Raw genomic sequence first — 12,676 nt, 5'->3', positions numbered from 1 at the left:
AAAAGTTATAGAATTGTCAATTCCTAGGTCAAAGATGTGAAAAACTCTTAAGTCATTCGAACAACTTTCACTTAGAGTTTATAAATGAATTGAATTTGAAGGCAACTTTTTTGCCAAACTTTTTTTTAAATATTTAACGTTACATGCTTGCATCAGTTTTGGTGTTCCCAGATATGTTATCCATATTATCAAATCAATGTGGCATTGAGTCTCTTAAAAAAATAATAAGTACAACTTTTAATTCATTTTGGGACTTTTTTTTTACTCGTATAACAAAGTTGCTTACATAAATTATTATACAAGTATATCTTGTGAAAGACATCCATGAACTGTGTCATAGGCCACAGCAAGTAAATTTTATGGATGACATCAGCGAGCGCATTAATTTTTGCCTGATTTCAGAAAAAAAAAAAGATTTTTTTCCTCTGCAGGGATGGTCAACATGACGATGACGTACCAAAAATAAGCATATATGTTATGTTGTAGCCTAATAATTGTACTTGTACAAGTGACACTTGCGAGGTACCCAGGATTGTAGTTGTAGAAATGAAACTTATTGGATAGTTGTAAAAGTGACACCAATATGGAAGCCATGAGTGTAGTGGTTACCAACTTTGTTGGTGATGCCAGTCTACCACACTAGTGTCACTTTTACCACACCAGTACGTCTTGAATACAGAAATGAATGCCTTGCTGCCTGTGAATACCATGTTTTGTCCCTTTAATTCTTGTAACAACATTCATCACAACTTTATGGTATCTATTTTTGAAAATGTAGACATCTTGTTTTTTTTCACCCATCTTGTTTTTTTTTCCCGCCCTATCGCACTATTTTTGCACTCTGCAGAGAATGTCATCCATAAAATTTACTTGCTGTGGCCTTACTACATGTACTGTAACTTTGAACTTATCAGAAGACAGCATTGGTCTTGAATGCTAAGGCCACACCAATTTTATTTGTTGTTTTTCGGATTTTCCCAAACCTATTTTTTTCTGATTTGAAAAAAAAAAAAACTTTTCAAATTGATGGCCACACCATGTGTTGGCAAAATTTCATAGCCTATTTTCTCAAATTAACTATGGGCCACAAATTCCAGTAGCTGTACATGCCTATTTTGAACGGTACATTTATCATTTTCTTCAAACTTTGCTTCCAAGGACCCCCTAAATGTTGTTATTTCTGTTGTGTAACTTGAGTAAGCCCTCGATCTCTCCTGACTTTTTGTAAAAAAAAAAATTAATTTTTTTTTGTAACCGACAAATCCCAATTTTTTTTCTGAAAAAATTCAAGAAACAAGAAATAAAATTGGTGTTGCCAATTTTGACCTTATCAGAATACAGCATTGGCCTTGAATGCTAATCAAAAGGCCCAACATTACCCTATTGAAATGTAGACCACATTCTTGTTCCAGTAAGGCCATGTTGATTTGATTACATGGTTGACATCCGCACGCGTATCAATTTTTGGACATTTCCAAAGAAAAAAAAAGTTTTCAACTATACTGTAAATCATATAAAGCAGCTGCAAAATGAGCATATATAAGCCTCAGATTGCAAAAAAAAAAAGTCGGAAAACAAATATGAAATAAACGTTGTAGGATGTCAAAAAGGTCATTTTAAAGGTTTGAATTGTGAAGATGTGAAAGAACAAAATGAAGACTATTGTTTGGTATGTACCATATTCTGTGAGTTCACTCATTTCTTAACATTCCTGACCACTTAAATTTCATAAAGAAGGCAAGTGTTTTTTTTTGGCCAAACTTTTTTTTATTTGCACGCTCGCACCAGTTTTGGGGTTCCAGTGTGATGTCATCCATATAATCAAATCAACATGGCCTAAGCCCATCACACCTCCTAGAGTCCTAACCGAAGTAAATACTGTTATTTTCCCAGCAAAGTTGTCAACCCGGCCAAATTTACCGAGATCCCAGAGATTTGACTATGACCTCTCGAGACCCCTGGCCATCTCTTTCACAAGCGCTATTGGAAGGCAGGCACGGAGTTTAATTAAATTACTCCGTATTAGCACAACAATGGCGTCCGTCGGCAGGATGTGAAAAGAACAAGAGGTGACACAAATGGAAGTGCATAGAAGCCCCCATTGTCCTGTCGGGAAGTATTCAAGGGGTGGAAAGGGCTTAGCAAATCTGTCAGAACTGTGAAGGTTTGAGTACCGCCTCCAAGAATTTCTCCTATAGAGTGAGACCTCTCCCATGACTCCAAATCACAAATGTACTTCATCATTGTCTGATTGTCAGAGTCACTACTGAACTAGACTTGCCGCGCTGCTATGAATGCATACGTCGTGTGTACAAGAGAGGGGTAGAGTTAGTGCTGCATACCAGAACATGGGATCAGAATTGGACCTGCAAAAACGCTTACTAATTTTGGTACTTTAATGTCAGGAACCAGTTGCAGTCTTCCAAAAAACTATCTCTCACTTCTAAACCTTCCAAAGATTGTGAAATCTGCAGTGGAAAAAATAAGAAAACATCACTATTTTTTTACTTATTGTTGGGCTTTTGTACTTACTACTGACTGTATAGAACTAGATCTTAATCTCAGCATATGAGGTAGCTAAACTCCTTACAGTCTAGTGCTGTGTCCTGCAAGCTTGGAAGAGTGCACCGTGTACTACTACATAAGTCTACATAGCAGACAAGTTCAAATTACAAATGAATGTATCTGGTTATAGAAATATTCTACTGCAAGTATATTCAGTGTGTCCCAAGAATACATTTTTATATACTTCATAGTAGCAAAAAATGCATATATAATAATTCCAATTATACAGAAATATTACCTCTTTTCTCATACAATCTTACATAAGATAAAGGTATGGAATTAAGTAACCTGTGGAATATTACAATTTTTCTTGAATCAGATATTACAGTATTTGAAATAATCATGAAAAGGCTTACATAGCACATATGTACAAGTTATCTGCAAATCGATGCAATTCACAGTATTATTGATATGAATAAAATTATATGACTGATGTATTAATACAAAATTTGCTGCAATTTTCAATTCAGTCGTACCAGTAGATTACTAATAGAAATACATGACGCTTAGTCAGGAGAGTGGCAGTTACTTTTGATATTTAGTTTCTGACTAACTGTCCGTGTTTTTCACGATGGTACCTCATTGTCGTCTGGGTCGTTTGGGTCAATGACTTTCACGTGCGTGAAGGGGAAGTGTCCAACCTTGCCGTCCAGTTCCCCCTCCCATTGGCCGTTAAGGTTTCTTTTCGTGACCGTGACAATGTCTCCGACCTCGAGCTTCAGCGCAGTCTGGTCGTACGCGTTAGGTATCCTCTGCTGGATCACGCGAGCCTTCACGGGAATGTTCAGCTGTCCGTAGCGCGCCGTTGCGCTCGTAGGGGTGTACCGCTCGACATACGGCCGGGGGATCTGACCCTCCTGTCCAGTCGAGTTGCGGGCCATCCACCACTCCTCTTCGTCCTTTCTGATTATGGTAAGAATGTCGCCCTTTTTGAACGGCAGGTCTTCGGGATCGTTTCCGGGGAAGTCAAAGATGCCGCGTACCTGTTCCTGCTGTGGCGTCGTCCTCTCGTACAGGGGTTGCTGAGGGATGATGGGAGGGGGCGTGTTGATCTGGGGTGGGGCCGGCGCGTTCTTCGGACAAGGTTCCACCAACGTGGTCGTGTCCAGGTAGTGAATCTTATAGAAGTCCAGGAGAGACGGGAGGTCCACGAAATCCTGGTCGCCGATTTCGAAACCGTTTGGCTGCTTGTTGATGATGTAGTGACTGACTCTGTTATTTTCACTCACCTGGAAAAAACAGGATAATAATTGTCAAAATCTTCATACTGATATTCTTCTCGTGTTAAAGCGTGTGGACGCATGCAGAGATATTTTAAATTGGTCCCAAATCCGGTCAACTGATTTTTTTCAGGTCCAGTTTTTTCGGACTGTTTTAAGTAGAAAAAAAAACGCTTTTGTACCAGCATTTACAAAAGAAATGCTACACTGGATAAATATATGAAAACAAAGCTTGAAAACATATATCATGTCTTGTCGCACTCAGTTTTCTTTGATGAATAAAGTAATATGTGTGCTCAACCTTCCTGACCACTACGAATAAGTTGGAAGAAGATTTCAATCATAATGAAGGCACCTAAACTTTCTGGACAAACCTTTTCTTTTATCTGCGCGCTCGGAATTCAAATCCATTTTGGGGTGCTCATGAGATGTCATCCATACAATTGAATCAGTACTTTTCTTTATTCTTTATTTCAGGTTAAAAACCCATAGACACACAAAAGATACATACATATACATTAAAATCTCTACCTGTACAATAAGTCATAACAGTTCTGGAAAAAAGAATTTCTGTAGAACATGTCTGACGTCAGCAAGTGCTGGACAATGATATTATTGGAAGACGTTAATCTTTGTAGAAAAGAATAACACATTTTCCTACGCCTTGCTTCAAAGTGTCGAATTGTACACAAACATTGTGCTAGCGCTGCATCGTCGTGGAAGATTCATGATAATCCGAAAACAGTTGTTATATGCGATCCGGCACTTAGAGAGGACACCCGCACTGACAGAATTCCATAATTGCGCGCCATATATTTGGCCACAGTACGCCGGCGCCATAAACAAGTTTTTCTTAACAGGTGTGGAACAAAGGGAAAACTTGCGATTTATACAATTAGCACGACTATACAGACTTTTCAGCTGCGCACGTACACAGTCGTCATCGCTAAGTGTAGGGTTGACTGACAAGGTTAGCCTGGATACCAGACCCCAGCCTGATCTCAAAAATATCTATTATCGTGTAGCCCTAGATTGGGCTGGGGTCTGGTATCCAGGTTAACTGAAGGGTTGATGGTGAGCCAAAACTTGGAAGATCACCTATGTCAACCTGACGCTTTCAACATGTCTCTGGGCCATGACTCAAGTCTTAACCCAAGAAAAACAGTGACTCCTCACTGATGATATGGCCTTCTGAGAAGGGAAGAGCTGCTAAGTGATGGAATCTGTTTCCTGTCCCATAGCCTCTCCCAGCTGTCATGTCACCTGAACTCAGGACTGACCTTCTCAACACACTGTTTGAGTTATCACTGCTGAGTCAGGGGGTGAGATGCAAACCAGCACAACTTGGCAAGTGGTTTGCATTGGGAGACGACTTCGGCTCCATCTACAATGATGGGATTTTTCTGAGTGGTATTTATCCAAAAGCCCTTCCGCCGATTTCACTACACACACCAGGGCTCGAAATACTGGGTGCATGTGCACCCAGGTGCACCCAAAATTGGAGCTGTGCACCCAATTATTTTCTCTGGGTGCACAGGGTGCACCCAAATATTTTCTTAGGTTTATGTATGTAAAGATATCAAAGTATACATGTACATCATATTCTTGACATCTAAGTGTTAGAAAGTTAATAAAAATGTCTGTTGTTTAACTTGTAACTAAGTTTTATTATTAGGTTATTACTTAGATTTAAGTGGTGCACCCAAAATTTTTTTGGTGCACCCAATTTTTTAAGCTGGGTGCACCAGTGCACCTCATCCCAAAAATGAATTTCGAGCCCTGCACACGCAGGTAACAGGAACTCTGGGGTATATGTCAAATGTAGATGTAGATGGTGCAATAACTGCAGGCGATTGGCCCAAGACCCAGAGGTTCTGGGGCTCGATTCTGTTTTAGTGTGTTAGCTATCGATCTTGTGCCCTGGTCAGGTAAAAATTGGTACCTGACTTCGCTTGGAGAAATAAACCTTAAAGGTGCTGGAATGGGCTCTGCCTCTAGATACTGTACTCTGGACACAGTGGATAGCAACCCACTGCCCCTACGGCCTCAAAGGCAACCTAACTAAGCAATATTAGACCTAGAGCGATTGAAAATGGCGCAGAAACAAGCCGCGCTAGGATTCCCTAAATATTGTGACCCACGAAAGTTAGACTTCACGGCATCTTTGCGCCACTGCAGCATTGAATGTTTGCTCTTTGAATGTTGGTATGGAATGGAATAGAGTTCTAATCTTTTATCTTATTACGTGAAAGTGCCACAAAAAGTCAAAACATTGACATTGATTGATAATTGAAGTTTTATGTAACCCTGACTAAGGCTAATATTGCTTAGGTTGCCTTTAAAAAGCCTGCTAGTATGGGACTACAAATGCTGGCCTGGCATTGCACCTCTGTGCCTCCTACCCAGGGTTGTAGCCAGCACCTGTCCTTCTGTCCTTTGACAGAATTTTGCAGCTGGGGACAAAAGAAAATTTGATAATGAAAAGATATAATATTATAAAACTGTCTGCCTTGTGTAATTTTTCACCCAAACAGATGCCATTGAACAGTTTAGTCTAGCAGCAAAATGCACACCTCAAAATGCAGGAAATATTGCTTCAGAGGGTCTAGATTTCAAAATTTTCTGGGGATGCATGTACCCAAAGCTTGGGCACTCAATGGGATTCAAAATCAATGGGACGGGAAATTATTTCAGGCTGGCTACAACCCTGCTCCTACCAGAAAGATTCTTCCCCAGAATGAGACAATATAATACTGTAATGAGCACCTACAGTGAAAGACTGGGATTTCTTTTTTAAACTTCATTGTCATCTAAAGACTCTGGAAGACCAATGTCCATCCATCCATCTTGTCCCCACTTGTTTGTGTCAGCACATTTGTTTAGTGGTGGCGATGTGTTGTCTGTGACAGGGATATTTGTTTGTCTACTCTGGTTCCTGTGTGTGCTGAGTAGTCAGTGATTTCTGTGTGGGATTCCAGTGGGAAATGCCTGACATTCCATCCCAGGTTATTAGTCACAATACGACCCTGCCACCTGATGTATGTCAAACACTGACACACCCAGAATTGTTGTGGTCTTGGAAAAAATTCTACGCTTTTCCTTGGGCCTAGGAAAAAAAAAATGTTGTGTTTCCTGTTTCAGTCCTGAAAAAATTAGGGTCGGTAGGTAGGGGATATCTTTTTTTTTTTTGTAATTTTTTTTAGGCTAGCCAAAAATCTAGTGATACATATTTGTTTGTTTGTTTATTTTCATACACCTGGGTATAATACAGTTGAACAAAGGAAACTGAAATGCATGAGGACACTTGTCTTTCAATGTCAAACTTTGATTTTGTGCACAATAGATACATTAATCCTTCATTAGATAGGACAAGCAGACTGTTTTTACTTCAATAGGAAGCAGGCTGAATAAAAATTCTAACTGGAAGCTTTTGTGACTCCACTGCCCACCCAAAAAAAAGTCTAGGGTCGGCAGGTTTTTCTAGGGAAGGTAGGGAAACAGGAAACACAACATTTTTTTTCCTAGGCCTTGTGAGTTATGATTTTAACCCTTGAAGTTGAAGTGTGTTAATATTGTTAATGTCATGATTTAACCTGATTTCAAATGCATAGAAGATGTAATTCATCTCTTAGAATGCCAAATATTCTTTGAATAACCCCATTATTATTATCATCAAGAAAAACTTTTTCTATTATAAATCTAAACATTCATTTCTGAAAATCTATTCAGAAATGTCTCGAGCTTATTTCTGTCCAACCAAGTTAATTAGGGAAGCCCATTTTTGTGAATTTTCATTGTTACATCTGTAATTATGAGTTCATGAAAACACATTGTAATCATTTTCTTGCCATGAACCAATAGATATTTTTGAAGGACAGTGTGAAATTTTTGTCCATCTATTAAAACAAGAAAATATCTGTCCCAGGACAGAGGGACAGATAATACCCTAATTCTACTACTAGTACTACAAAAAAAGAATGCTGTTAATGATATCCTTTAACTATTGTTTGCTTAGGCTTATGAACCATAAGTTAGTAATGAAGGAGACTTAAATTGTACATGGTTCTTTGTGTCTAGTTGATCTTACTGGCACTCCAAATGACGTCAACTCCTTTGTATGGTGTACTTATACTAGTGCTATATATGCAGGGTTCTAGCTAGCGCAAAGTTGCGTAGCGGCCCGCTACGTTAAAATTTTGGACCGCTACGCTTATTTTGGGGCCGCTACGCTTATTTTCAATAAAGAGTAGCGGCATTTTGACTTTATTTATTTGTGCAATAATTGTAATGCCAGATCAAATGTGAAAAAACGTTGTTTTCGGAGGGAATCGCAACGATCAAAACACAATTACACGTGCGGGAACAACCTGCCGTGACTTGTCGAGTCCCCCAGTGCGCACAGGGCTGGGTCTTCATGCACTCCCATGTGGCAAACCTAGAGTGTCGGCTTTCTTTGATGACATATTTGGGCTAGGCTGGCGCATTACAACTTGCCTCGAGGGAGTGTCCTAGTATAACAATTTTTTCGTGGAACTTGTACAAATACAACTACAAATATGTTTCCTCCCCATTCTCAACAATTATTTTCCTCGTAACTTGCGTGCCTGCTTCCACTAAACTCCATTAATAACATTTTTATGGAGGCGAAAAAAAAATAATCAGACACTTGTCCCCCAGACACTTAGATCATGGCACACCCCGATCTGGCTGTGCTTGGGGGAGCGTTGAAAGTTCGTCACAGTAGCAGATACTTTTGGTCATTTTATCAGAGAAGAAAGTCAAACTAAACTAACAATATATAATGTGAAATATTTTTTAGAAAGCTGGAACACTGTTGCCATCAGATATATGCTTTCTGAGCGTTTGTTATTGTCATTTAATCATCGTTTTCATTTTATGTTTTGGAAAATCCAAACTCCGCCAGCCCTCCCCACAAATAACAACCTGACTGGACAACGCCCCCAAAAGGGCGGAGTTAAGTTTTTTCAGCCTTTGTGGAAAGTTTTACCGCCAGCAGGCTGGGGTGCCGGAGTGTCTGGTGTGGGCGGAGCCTTGTGTAGGCAAACCGTGGGAATGTTTCCCTGGTGCTACCTGCCTCATACTAGATGAATACATTAAACCATATTTGGTGTGTATGAATTTCAACTGGAGTAACAATTTACACAGGTCTCAAACGAGCGTGCTTTCTTTCTATCTTCCCGTAATGCCTGCAGAGGAATCAGCAATACGATATGACATGCAGGGGGAGGTGTAAAATGTAAAGTGTGTTCTGTGTTCTTTCTCTAACTAAAGTTCTAGAATTAATAAACAAGAGATGCAGAGAGGCTTAGGTGCTGATATTTGTAGCTAGCCTTACACAAAGTCAGTGCACTTCTTCTGTCATGGTCTATTTTGGGCCTAAGCCTAGGATGTAATCAACAACTCAAATTGCGAACAGATTACATATATACAGGTCAAATGTATTACTTTATATGATATTTATTTTTCAAGGCCCAATCTAACATTTCAAGATTATGGCAGTGTGATGCAGCCATTCTTTTTGAAGTATTGTAAACATTGTTCCCACTGCCATGAAATTGAATACTGCACTGTATTCTGAACATTGCATTGAAATGGAGGAACATTGAGAAAGTCTAAGCAAATTTTGAAATGTATGTAGAAATGATTACAGAATTTTGAAATTAATTCTTAACTTTGATTTGACTTAACTTTTCAGTAAAATGATGTTACTTACCTGTTTCTAGGTTTTCCTGTTAATTTTTTGTTCCTGTGTCTGAGTTAAGACATCTTGTGACAAGGTACTAGTGACAAGGTCCTTTGTACTTGGGTAACAGTGACAAGATGCAAAAGTATAAGAATAAGAAAAAAAAGTATAAGAATTACCCATCAAGAATACATAGTGAGAAAACAACAATTTTCCTTTTATAAGTCTCTTAGAATGGCCAATTTTAATTCTATTTTTCAAAAAGCTCCATACCGTGGAAGGGGGGGAAACCCCCCTTCCACACCATCCCCCCCTCGGGCGCTTCGCGCCCTCGAGCTTGGTCGCTTCGCTCCCGCGCCTTTACCACTACGCTCAAATTTTATCCTAGCTAGAACCCTGATAGCCTAAGGGACATCTTTTGTTGTATCAGTATGTGATACTGGTCAGGTAGGGACATCATGGCCATACAGTCTGGTTAATTGCGACTATAAATAGACGGGACAGAGTGTTGTGAAAGTCATTACGTCACGTCAAAAATGCAAACGGTAACCACACCTTGGTTACTCACCTGTTCAAAAATACCGTAAATGAATTTACAATCTACATCTACATTAAATAATAGCTTCAAATTCAATGGGAAAGAAAACGGCATTTTTAAAATCTTTTGGAATCATTTTTTCTCTTTAGTCTTACAAAGTTATGACGTTTTTACAATCCTAAAATTAGTTTATGGAAAGAAAACAGAAAACCATTATCTGTTAGGTAAGCTACTGTAAATGCAGTGATATTATTTTGCTGTAAGGAGAAAATGAAGTGTTACCGTGTTAGTGGTTGTTTTGAGTTTGTGATAGTGCTATGGTCACAAACATGCTATGTACAGTAATGGAATCATTGGTGCATTTATGGAAAATACCTATGCTAGTACTAGCAACAGAACTTCGCAAGGGTGCTACAGTATGACATGGCTAGATAGTCTCAATAAATACGTATCAAAATTTAAATGTTCGAAGATCGGATATGTGTGTTAATTTTTTTGCCTTGTTAGTTTTTGTGCATTTTCACTGTAACAAGTGCCTCAAACATATGATTATGAATATTAGACATGACACTGTACAATTTTTAATATTACGCATGCATATGTTTGTTTCGTAAATTGTAGGAAACATATGTCTGCGATCGGATTACACCAAGATTTACCTAACATCTCAAATTAAAAGGGAAGCCATAGTAAAAGTGACAATGTGTATTTAGTCCATTGAAAGTCCATTGTTATAACAAACAATGGTCCAACTCAGACAACACGTAGACAATAAGTTAAGTGGTTTTCAGTAATTAATTAATTGGTTTCCCTTTCAATGCAAGTTGTCTGAATTCCAGACAGCCTTCACTTTCTTTCCAACGTAAACTCCTTGCCTGTGGCTAAAACTGGGTTTATTTCTTTAAGGCTTATCAGTATACGCTTGGCAAAACATTTGATTATATACCAACATTTCCCTGTAAAACTACTAAAAGAATGTTTAGTTTAAAAGCTGTCCAAGGAGGTTTAAAATAATTCCTTTTGCCAAGGAGCTTTTATCAACTTGCCAAAATTTACATGTTTATTTTGTAACAGTACCAAAAAATACTTTCTCTCCTAAAGATTTTAAGATTCCTACATCTAATTCTTTTCACGGTTTGACACAGTAAATTGAATTACGAAAACAAAAATGTTTTATCGAAAACATACACACATATTCATACCAGAAGAATTTTATCACTCTTGATTATTTGGAAGTGTTGAAAAATAACCGTTTTGACAAGGTCGTCTAAGTCACATCCTTAGAAAGTAGTCACCCATATATGTTGACACATTCATTTGTTATGGACATATTTGTTTTCACTCCGGAAGTGAGCATTAATAATAGACTGTTTTCCATGGCAGGGCCCCAAATCCAAGACTACTCAAATTTACACATGATACAGGGAAGTAGAACAAAAAACTGAAAGCAAAAAAGGGAAGAAGTAAGAAAATAAAAAGTTTTAACTAGTCTGGATACCTTCAAAGTAATTATGATACTGTCAATGTTTGATTTTTAATTTACAAATACATGTATCGTAAGACAGAAAACAATTATCATCTACTATAAGCAGCTATCAAATTTTCAAGTAGACAAAAAGCTAAACGTTTCACAAATGAGAAATTCAAGTTAAGAAAATTCTTCTGACTGTCAAAAACCCCAATCAGCAAGTTTACAAAAACTTGAAGCACAAATATTTTTCTAAAGGCGTCTGTTGTTGTGACCTGCTTACATAATTTCCGTTACCAAATTTTCCTTTCAAGTTTCTTTAATCCACTAACACTGTAACAGTAGAAAATGGGATCTTGTCAGTCTTGGATAAATCTTAGTTCTGGAAATTCTGCTCCTAATAAGAAATAGACAGAAAGAACAGTCATTTTGCTGAGACTCGCTCTCAAACGTTTTTCAGATTACAGAACCGCCTGTTGGATCAAGAGCTCAGAATTTCTTCTCACGCCAAAGTAAACAACGAAACAAACAACGGAAAAACCTTACCGACAAGACGTAATCCCCGGGTCTAGTTCTGCTGTCCCTGACCAGGAACAACCCGTGCATCCTTCCCAACAGCAAACGTTCCGTTTCGTCCCGAGTTATCCCGCCAAAGTACCACTGATTCTTATCTCTGGAGTCGAAGTTTGCTGCCATCTTGGCCAACTGAACTTTTCTCTGTTTGCACACCTCCCCCTTCGAGTTTTTCTACCAATTCTCTTCCGAATTTCGGCAAAATTGACCCGCTTGTATCCCTCTGAAGTAATTCTTGAAGTTTCCGCCAAGGAAGGATGAATAAGAAGGCACCTTTCGGCAGGAAATAGCGGGAATATGCGGGCGGTGTGCGGAGAAACAAAATTATGAGGAAGTCCGACTCACACAAACATGGCGGCTCCAAACGGTACACCTAAATACGGGAAAGTATTTACATACATCGGAATGAACAAGAAGGAGAATGGACTCTACCGAAATAAAGTGTGCTTTGAGAAATGAACATTGTTTGTTGCTATATTTTGACAAAGAAGAATGTATATATGGCTCTGAGTAGAAGAAATAGCCATAAAATGTCAATAGGAACCCAGTCTGGTGGTTGTAGTTTTTTTTTTATTATTATTGAAATGCTTGGTTGTTCATCAGTATTT

General features: G+C 38.6%; 2 protein-coding genes across 3 annotated transcripts in view; one reads left to right on the top strand and one right to left on the bottom strand.

Moving 5' to 3' along the window:
• The window catches only part of LOC118426514 (coiled-coil domain-containing protein 157-like), a 1,184,186-nt gene that overhangs the window by 1,006,513 nt on the left and 164,997 nt on the right, over positions 1-12,676 (top strand). The window lies entirely within an intron of this gene.
• Positions 1,002-12,455, bottom strand: LOC118426549 (crk-like protein). Its single transcript, XM_035836040.1, has 2 exons — positions 12,042-12,455; positions 1,002-3,794 (listed from the first exon to the last, which is right to left on the bottom strand). The coding sequence occupies exons 1-2, from the start codon at positions 12,189-12,191 to the stop codon at positions 3,132-3,134; spliced, it is 813 nt and encodes a 270-aa protein (XP_035691933.1). The 5' UTR covers positions 12,192-12,455; the 3' UTR covers positions 1,002-3,131.

The sequence above is a fragment of the Branchiostoma floridae genome, chromosome 11 (assembly GCF_000003815.2).
Source record: "Branchiostoma floridae strain S238N-H82 chromosome 11, Bfl_VNyyK, whole genome shotgun sequence".
Classification (NCBI taxonomy): Eukaryota; Metazoa; Chordata; class Leptocardii; order Amphioxiformes; family Branchiostomatidae; genus Branchiostoma; species Branchiostoma floridae.
The sequence above is the reverse complement of the archived record's forward strand: the minus strand, read 5'-3'. Positions and strand labels throughout refer to the sequence as shown.